We start from the raw sequence: 13691 nt of genomic DNA on the forward strand, positions 1-13691 counted from the left end.
CATACTTTTTTGCGCTTTTTTCTCAACAGCTTCATCATTCTCAACTTCTTTCAGATCGTAAACAAGAATTAATCCATTCATTACACAAACATTTTCAAACCATTTATAACTTCCTTAGTATTATTTTTATTAAATCCAACAATGCAATTCTTCGTGTCGAAGCCTTAAACACACTTGGTGAGTATCTTGAATGGGTAGATTTACGACTTATTTCCGTTGACAAAATATGTGATGCTTTCTATGACATTTTAGCTACCCACAACAATTTCTGTGCCTCTGTCCTCAGATGTTTGCATGCAATTGTGTCCAGAGAAAACGCGGGCGCCGATAGGCTCATGACTTACATTTTGAATCAGTTTCTGAAGACGGTTTCTCTCAATTTTGAATTGCTGTCCGATCCTGAGCTTGTTCCACTTTTTCTACGTATCGTTTCGCGGTTTATCTGTCTTGGGCGATGTGCATTATTACCTAATGATTTATTAATAGAGATCATGTTAGAGTATACGAAATATGTTACAGATGACTTATTTACTGTTGCAGTTGATACGTGGCATTGCATAACACAAGTTTTCATGCTTGAGACATCATTTTTACCATTTTCAATTAATCTTTTATTGCCATTGCAATATACATTATGTGAACGTATGGTAGCACCACCAGAGTTTAATGGCGATAAAGGATTATATGATAAAATGTCCGAAACGCTTTTGTTATTATTTAAAGTTAGTCATGAAAACATTTTACAAGTTCTTGTTGAAAAAATTCGTAATCCGCAATCGATTGAACAACTTTTACCATTTATATATTCGATTGGGTCAATTTCTGGCATATGTAATGTTGAAGAAGAAAAACAATTTTTAACTGAAGTGTTTAACATATTATTAAGGAATCGTAACACTAATGAACTCATTAACTTAAGTATATTATATTTAATATCACATCATCAACGTTATCTTTATCATCAAAAAGATTTGTTATTATTTGCGGTACAACAATTTTATAATTATTTTGTCGAAGGTTCCGAAATGACACAAAGTATTTCATTAAAAACATTTTTAAACTTAACGAAAAGTTGCGGTAAATTAATCATTGATAATATGTTCGCACAACCATTTTTCGAAAACATTTCAACGATTTTATCACATATATCACCACATATGCATATATTATTTTTCGAGAATATGATAAATTTGGTTAAAGCATGCGCAAACCTTCAAATCAAACAACAAATTGTTCATATTCTGTTTAATTTCGCAACTTCGTATGAAATTTTAACAATTTTGATGGAAGTCGCACTCGAAAGTGAACAAGAACAAGTCGAAAAAGTCATCTTAAACATATTAAATCAATTCCCACAATGTTGTCAAAACCAAATTGAATTTCATGCGATTTATGAATTATTTAAACATTTCTTAAAGAAATTCCCAAATACAAATTTACTTAGTCAATTAACGCAAACGTTCTTCGTTGAATTTTCACAGACACATTCATTTGAATCATTTGACTGCTTTACAATTCTGATCGATAGTGGAAATGTCGGTTTGATCCCACAGATTTTCAATCAATTAATCCAGCCGACTTTTTCAGAGATATCGTCCACTTTTTCGGAGCACCCCGAACACAGACATTCATTTTATTCATTAATTTTATCGATGTTTAAACATTTTGAGATATTAGATAAAGAAATCTTTACTGAGTTATTTAATTATACATTCTTTGGACTTCAACATCCACAAAATGATATATCGGAACTATCATTAAATTGCATTTCAATAATAATCTCGAAAGTTGAATCTAATGAAGAAATTATTGAAGAGTTTTACAAAGTATTTTATGTTGAAATCCTTTCGCATATGTTTAATGCTATTTTTGATGGAATGCATTCGTTTTTATTTATGCAACTTACGCAAAACATTTCATATTTACTTCAACTTGTTCTTACGCAAAAAATTAATTTCATTAATGTAAATGATTTGGAAGAAATAATGTTCCAAAAGGTAATTAGCTTATTCCCTAATCATAATCGAGAAATGTTTTATATGTTCGTCGAAAACGTAATTCGTAATGTACAAAACATTGCACAGTTACGTCAAATGTTTAATAACTTCATCGTTGCTGTGAAACAAATTACTCCCGATCAAATCGATGACGATTTGGTGGTGAATATGGGATTCGGAAGAAGTAACGTGCTGCTAAATGACGCGACTGAGGATTTGTCGTTTATGCTCGAGAATGAAATCGAATTGGAGGAAATTTGAAAACAAAAATTTATTATTAAAATCGGTTTAAACAAAAATATTTTTTGGAATTATGTTAATTTATTTATTATATTAATAAAAGTTTTATTTGAATTAAAAAAAATTTCGGATTAAGAAATTATGTAATAGTAACTTCAGTGAAAAACATGTAGTACAAAATATTCATATAATTTACGAATATAATGCAGCATTATTCATAATAAAAATTTTTAATATTATAAACTTTTTTACGATTTAAATTCACAATTTTTCACTAACTTCACTTGGCAAAACGATAATACGAAATTTTCTTTTCATATTTTAATTAGTTTATATCTTTAGGACTGAAGATATATTAAAATTTCTATTTGCAGCCTAAATAAAATTTATGATTTGCTAAAAATTTTGTTGTGGGTATACGCATTTTTCACGCTGTAACATGTATACTATTTGTATAGTTGGATATTGGTGTACATGAAAGAGTAAGAATTAACTTGATTAAGGCCAGTTTAATGAATAATGATTTGGGAATTTTCAAGTACTTCCTTGTTTTGGTGTTGTTGAATAAGCTAATCAATTGATTTTGTTGTATTTTTTGGAGTAATTCAATGTTATAAATCTTTTCTTATGAATAATGCCATAGTCGAAAACACAGGAAAATGTCTTCCAATATGGAAGAAATGAATATTATCAAATTAATAACGAAATCTCTCTATAAAATTTAATCTGAATAAGGAAAATAAATTTAAATTGTATTTTTATTGATAATTATATTAAATTTGTGCAATAAATTTTTCTTCTTGAAAATCTTCGGCAAATGGATCTTCTTCAATATTTATGTTACTTATTCCTGTTGTAAATGTATTCGTCGTTTCGTTTTCATTTTCTTCTGATTTATCATTTTCATAAATTTCTTCTTTTTTATTTCGAATATGTGTCAATAATATAATTAATAATATGATAATGACTATTACTATAACAATTACACAAACAGAAATGATGATAATTGTTGTTTTATTGTCGTTATTTTGATTATTATTATCATTATTATCAGTGTAAAACATTGTAAAGAAATTGGAATAATAATTATAATAAGTCGAATATATAACAATCGTATAACTGTAATAAATAAATTCTGTTTCAATATATGAAAATGTCGAATTATTGATATATAATGAAAATGTTTTCGTTTTTGTTTCATAAATAGTTAATGAATGTGTAATTGATAATGTAATTGTTAATGTATATGAAAATGATAATGATAATGAAATATCACTTTGAAGTGATGCTGTAAATGTATTCGATTGACTAAATGAATATAATGCTGAGATTGAAATTGAATCTGAATGTGCATATGAATTTGATCTTGTAAATGTATTCGATTGACTAAATGAATGTGTTGGAATTGGATTGCAGCTTCCTTCTGCGTTTTCTTTGGCAACATCTAAATTTCCAAATTTACTTCCTTTATATGTTGGATATGTGATAACACTTGTTGAAACATTATAAAATGCATTTTCACCAATTTTTGGTTCTTTGTCTCCATAATAATAAATGCATTGAAGTTGATAACAATTACCAAATGCTGAACCTCCAATATCTCTGATTCCATATCCAAGTATTAATAATGTTAAATTAGAACAGAATGAAAACGCTCCACCGCCAATTGTTGTAACTGAATTTGGAATTGTAATGTTTATGATTGATGAACACAATGAAAATGCACTACCGCCAATTGTTGTAACATTTCCTCCAAATATAATCGTTTCTAATTGTGAACATAACGAAAACACATAACTTTCAATATCTGATACTGAGTTACCAAAATCAACTGAAACAACTGAATGCCATGCTGAAAATGAACCACTTGGAATTTCATATATATTTTCACTGATAATTATAAATTTTGTTATGTTTTGATATTGGCTAATTTCATTAAAATCATTTGAATTCATGATTGAAAGTGTTGAAGTATTTTCATAAAATATTTCATAAGAGTTCATGAAAAACATAAAAAAAATATAAACAAAAATATTTTCAATTTTTTTCTTATCTTTTACTTTCAATATATATTTGGTCGTTAATATTTTCTGAACTGAGATTGTGTTTTTCTGATAAAATTTGATATAAATAACCGGAAATGTAATTGAAAAAATGATGGTTAAATGAAGTAAAACATTCAAAATGTTTGGTCCTTCTTCGTTGTCGTTTCGCATCATCAAAAAATGTGAAAATTCACGCTTTATAGGATATATATCTTCATAAGATTTGTTATATGATTTATCAGATATACCATTTTTGACAAATGTATCAATTTCAAAGCCTATTTTCAAAATGTTTGAAAAATATGTTCTTTGAAATTTTTGTTTGTTATTAAAATCATGATGTACAATTGCTGTAGATTCATTATTTGGTATCAAATTTAAAAATAATTTGTTTATCAAAACTTTATAATTATTGTTAAATCTTTTTGAATTTTTTTGATCATAATTTCATTGATTGGAACTTCTCCATCACATTGGTAAGTCAATCCTTCCCTGCTTTTATCTTTTTGTATTTGTAATATTTCTTTATGAATGATATAAGGTGTAATAAGCTTTGTATCGGTTATTAATCGTTTTGTCATGATCAAAATGATGGACAAAATGAAGGTTCTCATGTTTCAGCTTGTAATATACTTATAGACCTTCACCAAATATACATCGGCTATCTCAAAAGTTTAAAATCTCACGGTTAAACATTAAAAAACCTGTCGTTTAATTGTGGTCTTTTAAGTCAATTTTGAAACATTTGAATTAATATTTTAAAATGCCAATCGAAGAAACAACTATAACACATTATATTTTCACTTTTAAATAACACAATGAATATATGTTATAGAACGGAATTTAAGCTTTAATTTGATGTGCCGTTCATTGATTTAAAATGTTTTCATCATCATAAAATTTAATTTTTTTTTTTTTTTTGAAACATTGGAAATTCTTCTATAATATGATTTTAATTTTCTTGTTTTATTCTAAATTAACATAACATGAGAAGCACTTTATGTACAAAATCATTTTTAGTGTATCTTTAATTTAAAAAATATTTTTTGCTTTTATAAATAATGAATTCAAGTAAAGTTTGTCCCATTTCATTCAGAAAAGTGCAAACATTAATGTAAATGTAATCATGATTCAAAATCATTGATCATTGATCAACAAAAGTTATTGAGCCTTCCAATTTGGTTTACTATATTACCAAATATAACTGTTCTTAAACATAGACAAATATAAAATGCATCATCTTCAATTGTTGTTACATTATTACCAATGATTACATTAATTAAACTTTCATTTATGTAAGAAGTTAAGCTTTTCATCGATACAAATGGCGAAAGAATTGTTAAATTTTTCATATTTATACATGAATCAAATACTTTTTCCCTAACTATATTAACATTCATTCCTATAGTAATTACTTCTAAAGATGAACATGATGCAAATGTTCCTTCAGCAATTATTTCTAATTTGTTTCCAATAATAACTGTTTTTAATGAGGGACAAGATTGAAATGCTGATTTCCCAATAGCTTTGATGCTATTTCCAATAATAATTTCATTTAAGGATGTACATGAATAAAATGCATAATCACCAAGTGAAGTAACTGAATCTGGAAGGTTAATATTTACCAAATTTTTGCATAAATAAAATGCAGATTCACCAATTGTTTCTAAATTGTTTCCAATAATAATAGTTTCTAAAAATGAACATAAGCGAAATACGGAATTACATATTACATTGAAGTAACTGAATCAGTTATATTTGTTAAATTTGTACAAGAGTTAAAGGCAAAATTACAAATTGTTTCTGTATTGTTTCCAATAATAATTTTACGTAAAGATGAACATGCTGAAAATACCCCAACATCAATTATAACAACAGAATCTGAAATAATAATGCTTTCCAAACTCTTACAACCATAAAATGCATATTGTTCAATTATTTTAACATTATTTCCAATAATAACTGACTTTAATAATTTAAATGAACTAAATGCATTGATGTTAATTTTTGTTACATTATCCAATGATAACGTTAACAAGATTATCTTTTAACGGTAATACAATTTTGGTTATGGATACATTTGGATTGAGAATTGTTATATTTACTATGTTTACACAATCTGAAAATATTCTATCACCAACATTTTTAACATTATATCATAATTTCTTTCAACGATGAACATGATTCAAATGCATAATCACTAATTGAAGTAACTGAATCTGGAAAAATAATATTTGTCAAATTTGAACATTGCTGTAAAGCATACCTTCCTATTGTTTTCAAATTACTTCCAAGTTTTATTGTTTTCAAATATTTAAATGAAGAAAATGTATAATCAACAATTGATTTAATATTATCACCAAGGACAACATTGACTAAATTATCTTTGTATGGTTTTATAAAATCAATTACAGACATATTTGAACTAAGAATTGTCATATTAATTAAACTTGTGCATAAAGAGAAAGCATTCGAACCAATTGATGTAACTGAAATTCCTGATTCAGGAATTATTATACTCTTAAGATTTCCAATATTGGAATGAGAAAGTTTTGATAAAAATTTGATCCCTTTCAAAAAACATTATTAATGTTAATTTCGGAATTAGTGAAAAAAGATTTTATACAACATTAACATTATTTTCTTTATTTATCTTCTTTATATATAGGAGAGGACCACTTTGACTCAATCCAATGAGCTTTCATTGATGATTTTTTCTTTTGAGATAATACAAATAATCAAAGTACTCATAAAGTCTTTCATTATTACATAGAGTTTCAACACAAAAATTTTCCAAAAAAATTGAAATTCATTTTTTACTTATCTTAATCTCCTCAACAACGACCTTATTTCTATTTGTGCAACATGTAACTTATTTTCAGCTTCTCTTAATCTTTCTAACTCTTTTCTTCTTATTGCTTCTTTATTTTGTTCTATGTACCAGTCATATCTATTTATTGCATTTACCACTGTATTAAATAATAAGTCATCGAGTCCTCCATTTTGACTATCACCAGTTAACATTTTTTCGCAATTATAATAAACGAAAGTTGTATTATCCATTATATCTAATACGTAATTTACGTCTTGGTGTTCTGGGAATGGAAAATATTTTTGATGTTCTGGGAATTTTTTAATGAGGTCAATAAATGGATAAATTCTTGAATGTAAACCATAAGGACCATTTGAATATGCCACATAAAAATTACAATAATGAATCCAACGTGTTTGCACACAAAACTCAAAGTATTCACCAGATTCAGTAGAGAATTGTAATCTATCTTCAATTCGTTTTGATGTATATTCTTTTCCTTTAATTTTGATTTTTGTTCCGTCTTTAATTGGATCGAAATATTTCTCTTCCATGTACTTCTTTCTTTCTAATGACATTTGTCGAAATTCTTCTCGACGAATTTCTTGTTCTTTTTTACGAACTTCCATATTTTTATCAATTTCTTTAAAGAGTTCACTACGTATTGAGTTTACAATGGTTTCGTTAATTCCAGAATATTGAGTAAATTCTTCACTTATTAAAGTTCTTTGTGATATAATTTTTGAAGTTACTTTACTATGAAGACTTTGAAGGATTTTAAGTAATTCTGCATGTGTTTTAGTTAAATAATCTTTCATTACTTCAACATTTTGTGTCATAACTTTTGATAATTGACCGAATTTTTTAATTGCTGAATTACACATTTTAATTGGAAATACATAATTTGAAATGTAATGGAATATGGATTTAAGATAATTTTTACAATCATAAAATTCATCTGGTAAGAATAATTCTTGTAATATTGTTGATATTGGAAATATTTCTTCCAAATCAAAATTAATATTTGTTAATTTTTCTTCTTCATCAAAACTAAATGGATCATCACGTTTTGGTATAACTTTATATTTGTCCTCAACTTCTTTAACTGCTTCTAATAATTTTTCATAATAAATTGGTGAAAGATTAACAAATAAACATGGAAAAGTTAATGGTGTTATAAACCAATTAGATGATGAGAATTGTAAAATATCTTTCTTTTGTGTAATATATCTTAAAACATCAAGTGTTTCTTCAGTAATTGAACGTTTTGCTTGTTCTTGTGCAAACTTTGTCATTACTGTTTGGAAAAATTGTTCACTAATTGGTTTAATTTGTGGGTATACTTTATCTGGTTTTTCTGGATATAAAATTAATGGATTAGAACATGCAATATGAATTGTTCCTGTTTGACTAATTGCAAATTCAGATTCTATATCATTCATATTCCTTAAACAATAACATGATTTTGGTACTAATGATTTAAATCGTTTAAATGTTCTTAAATCAGTTGAAAACTTCTTTTCGATTTCTTTGTCTCCATGAATATAATCACAATCAAATATTGGCTCTAATGGCATATTCCTAATATTTTCATCTTTAGAAAATACATATGTTGTTGGAACAATTTCATTAAATGGAATTCTTCCTGTCTTTTCCCAAACTTTAGTGATGATTTTAATACATCTATTTCGAATTCCTTCAATTGCTGAATAATTATTCCATAATCCTTCAATTATTTTAAGTGAAATTAAAGGCTTTGTTTCAACATAAGATTCAGCTTCTTCTATTATTTTAATTTGTTCTTTATTAGAAGAAAGAATTTCATTTTCTTTTGCAATTTGAATAAGTTTTTGTGATTCTTCTAATCCTCCACCAAGAATAATATCTAACATAATAAAATCAGAAATAAAATATGATAATGCAAATGTAAGTAATTGTTTTGGAGTAATATCTCCTAAAAGTGTTGTAACTTTTGGTGGTGGTTCTTTAATTGCATTAATAGTCATTATAGCTCTGTTAAAAACAATTGAAAATCTTTCTTTAACTCCTTCTTTAATTTCATTTTTAATAGATCCAAAGAAATCTTCAATTTCTTTAAGATATTTTTGGTAATCACTTTCTAATTTAGATGCTTCAATAATACCAACAATGAGAGATAAAAGCTTAATATAATTAGCATCAGGTTCTTTTGAATCTTCTTTCATTGTATTATAAAACTCTTTGACCTCTTTTAATGATCTTTCTATGTCTCCTTTAAATACTTCACTTGGTTTTACTTGTGTTTTATAAACAATTTTATCAAATTTATATGGAGCAGGTTTCTTGACTGCATTTAATTTTTGTCGCATTTTATCCGCTTCTTCTTTCGAAAGGATATCCATGATTTTAATGTAATCTTCGCATTCAAGATAATACGCTCCATTTGCTGATGCTTTTTGTAATGAAGTTTCAAATTCTTTAGAAATAGTTTTATTTTTTTCATCAAATGCTATATCTAATGCTTTTTTGTATTTTTCTTTCGCTTCGTCAAGTGATCCTTCTTCAATATCACCAGTTGCATAAGCACGTTGAAGTATTAATTCTTCTTCTTTTCGATAATTTCGAGTTATTTGGATAAGTGAACAAGAATTAGGTTCTTGTTCTGGTTTATTTGCTCCATAATGTGAATCTTTATATTTATTTACAATCATAGTATAATATGATTGTTTTTGTTTTTCAATATTTTTAGCTATCAAATCATTAACTTTTGGTGTTTGTGTTGTATCTGCTTCACGTCCATTGATCATGAAATGTTTTCGACTTTCAATAACTTTATTATAACGAGCTACTTCCCAATCTTCATAATCAACAGGAGCTACTTTAGATATTTCTTGTGGAGTTTTACCTGATTCTAATTTGAGTTGTTTTTCGTATTGTGCATCTCCTTGTTTTTGACGAAGTGTTTCTCTATATTGTTCTTGGTTTTCATAAATTTCTTTGATCTTAAGGAATACTTCATCAGTAGATTGACTTTCATCCAAGTGAATATCAGGTGAGAAAACATTAACTTTAGCAAGTTGTGCTTCAATCTTTTTAATTTCTTTTTCGAAATTATCTAGAGTTCCAGTATTGATGATTTTCTCAATCTGAGAACGCTTAATAGCATTAAACGCATTGTTGATCTGTGCTGGTCTTGGACCAGTTGATTGATCAGCTTCTTGTTTTGCTTTTGGAGCAGGTTTCGCAGGTCTTCCTTTTGGATGTTCTGGTTTTGGCTTGGGCTCAGGCTTAGGTTTTGGTGTTGCTTTTGCTACTTTTGGAGGCACTCTCTGCTTTTTGTTTGGCTCGCTCATTAAAAAATGTGATGCGCTGTAAAAAACAATCAAATTTTCTGCACTCAAATAACTCGGCAATTGAATGCTTTGTTGGTTACCTAGTATTCAATTTTTTTGGGTTCCCATACAGAACCTCATTTTTTTTGAATGAGAAACCGACGTTGTCAAGTTTGCTTGCATTGAAAAAAAGCTACGATGATGTTGCTGATTGCATTTAGAAAATCATTTTTGATTTACAACAGTATTAATAAATTTGCTTTTTTACATTTGGGTATTGTTGCTTTAGTGAAAAATAAATTGAGTTTTTTACATGAAGAAAATTTCAAGATATGACATTGGCGAAAATAAATAATAACATAATAATAACAAATTTAAATCTGATGTATTCAATTAAGATTCATACCTTGATATCGAACATCAAAATGTGAAAATATAATATGTTTTGATATAACTTTGCATTTGATGTATAATTTAACAAATGTGATGTAATTTTTTGTATTGCTTTTGATAATACATTAAATTTTTAAAGATTAGTACAAATTGTAACATGAAAAACAAATGATTGCCGTAATTGCTATCATAAGTTTCATATTTTATATTGATTCGAAGGTATCTTATTCATTTAATGATTTTCTAATTAAAAATAACGAATTTCAAAATTGACCTCTAACCGATTATGATTTATATCCACTTGCCAGAATTTGAATTAAAACTGTCAAAATTTTGAATTCAGAAAATAGTTGGTTCGGTCAAAACCTTAATATGATCATGTTGTTCGAAATCGATACATACATTATATCTTTTTTATAATTTATATGATAAATGAATTACCCATATATTTTATTTAATTAGTGTATGTAAAAATTTGTCTAAAATCATATGCATCATGAAATAATTTTATTTTTTCATTTTAACCTTCAAATTTTAACCGTCGAACTTGATCTCAATAATTTTTAATGAAAGTCGCTTTTGGCTCTTATAATAACATACCAATCCAAAGACGCGATGTTGCTAATAATTACACAGGCACTGATTCAGTCGCACCATGTGCCGATGCATTGAATCAAGGCCAAACTTATCCATTAGTTAATCTACATGTTTCTGCTAAAAATTTAAAAGACATGGATGTCATTACAGTATCCGATCCAGTTTGCGCTCTTTACACATTCCGTAATGGAAAATGGGAAGAGTTTTCTCGAACAGAAGTTATATGGAATAATTTAAATCCAGAGTGGGTCACATTCTTTACAGTCATGTATATATTCGAAATTCGTCAACCTCTTTTATTCCGTGTTTATGATGTTGATTCTGAAAATGCAGATCTTTCAAAGCAAGACTTTATTGGTGAAGCCCAAATTGAGCTATCACAAATCATTTCAGCGGAAGGCACCACTGAGCTTACTTTAAAGATTCCCAAATCGAATGAAAATCGCGGCACACTTTTTGTCACGCCTGAACAAGTCGAAAATTCCGGTGCTATAGTTCAAGGGCAAATCATTGGCAAAGATCTTAAGAAGCAAAGCTTTTTCTTCCGTAATACCCCATTTTTTGTCATTGCCAAATCTTCTGAACAAGGTCGTTATCTTCCAATCTTTCAATCGGAAGTCTCCCGTCCCATGAGCTGGAAGCCATTTACCATTCCATACCAAGTCTTATGTAATGTTGATCCTGATCGTCCATTACGTATCTCGTTCTATAACCACAAATCTCATTCCGCCGCAGTTCTCATAGGTTATTTTGACACCACCTTTAGTCAACTTTCTGAGAAAGCCGGGCAAACAGTTCAAGTTATTGACAAAAACAGGAAAATCGTTGGGAATGTCATCATTCGCCAAATCAGTCTCCAACAGAAGTTCAATTTCTATGACTATTTACATGGTGGCATTCAACTTAACCTTATCACAGCTATTGATTTCACAGCATCTAATCGTGATCCACGTGATCCACATTCATTACATTACATATCACCTAACGGCGACAGCATTAATCAATATGAGCGCTGCATTCGCGGCGTTGGCGAAGTTTTATGTCCATATGACACTGACCAATTATTCCCAGTCTTAGGCTTCGGGGCAAAAATCGGCGGCCGTATTAACCATTGTTTCCCATTAACATTTAATGACCAAGCGCCATGCGTCAGAGGCTTAGATGGCATCTTAGACGTATACCGTAACGCGCTCACGCAAGTACAGCTAAGCGGTCCGACGTTGTTTGCGCCCATCATTAGATACGCAAGCCAGCTGTCAGTGCAGTCGTTCCAGCAAGACAGGACATACACTATACTGACAATAATCACCGACGGTATCATTAACGATATGGAGGACACGATCGACGCAATCGTCGACGCAGGAAGAATCCCGTTGTCGATCATCATTGTCGGTGTGGGTAACGCAGACTTCACAGCAATGGACGTACTCGACGCTGATGATACGCCACTCGTCTCAAGAAGCGGATTTAAGATGGTGAGGGACTTGGTGCAGTTCGTGCCGTTCAACAAGTTCGTAAATCAGCACTACTCCGTGCTGGCGGCGGCGGTCCTGGAGGAGGTACCGCGCCAGTTGTGCGAGTGGGCAGAGATGAACGGAGTACGTCCAAATGGTGCATGAATAGTTCTATAAACAAAACTTTTTGACGTTCCGTTTTGTTTTACTTGTTGTGTTATCGATTTGTTGTTCACAGAAATTCGTAAAACGACAATTCAAATTTCACTCAATTTTTGAGACGGTTCAATTCGAATAATGCGTTCAAAATTTGGTGAATGTCCGGATTGAATGGTTTAAGTCGTTATGACGGTTCGTGCCTTTGAACGCAGTAAAATGTTTTGCGCATTATTCTTTATTGGTGCATATCAGGAATATACTTTAATAAATGGCACTCTCGAAATAATTGGCGATAGTGTTATTGATGATAATACGAAAGAAAAATCATTCCACATTTTCATCAATCGACTCGATATAATTTATAAAAATTTTGAATTCAGTTCTTATCCAAATCTCAAAACAGTTGAAATTGGAAACGATGTTAGAGAAATTGGAGAACAAGTATTCAGTTATTGTTATAATTTGACAAAAGTTGTGATTGGAAATGGAGTTAATACAATTGGTGCAGAAGCATTTCGCAATTGTTCAAACTTGCGAACTGTTATTTTGGGAGAAAATGTTAAAACTATTGGAGAAAAAGCATTTCGTATGTGCTTCAGTTTAGATGAAATCATCATTCCTGATTCAACATCAGAAATTTCTGAACAAGCATTCAGTTATTGTCATAATTTGACAAAAGTTGT

The 13691-nt window shown here is 28.9% G+C and overlaps 2 protein-coding genes across 2 annotated transcripts; one reads left to right on the plus strand and one right to left on the minus strand.

Annotated features, from left to right (window-relative positions):
- Window positions 1-7102: 7102 nt before the first annotated feature.
- On the minus strand, window positions 7103-10426 carry GO595_004930 (uncharacterized protein; the record flags this gene model as incomplete). Its single annotated transcript, XM_067918116.1, has 1 exon — window positions 7103-10426. The coding sequence occupies one exon, from the start codon at window positions 10424-10426 to the stop codon at window positions 7103-7105; it is 3324 nt and encodes a 1107-aa protein (XP_067774948.1).
- Window positions 10427-11364: 938 nt separating this feature from the next.
- Window positions 11365-13014, plus strand: GO595_004931 (Copine family protein; the record flags this gene model as incomplete). The annotated part of the gene is made up of 1 exon (XM_067918117.1): window positions 11365-13014. One exon carries the CDS (start codon window positions 11365-11367, stop codon window positions 13012-13014), a length of 1650 nt encoding a protein of 549 aa, XP_067774949.1.
- Window positions 13015-13691: the final 677 nt, after the last annotated feature.

Source organism: Histomonas meleagridis, assembly GCF_020186115.1.
Source record: "Histomonas meleagridis strain 2922-C6/04-10x chromosome Unknown contig_30, whole genome shotgun sequence".
Taxonomy (NCBI): Eukaryota; Parabasalia; order Tritrichomonadida; family Dientamoebidae; genus Histomonas; species Histomonas meleagridis.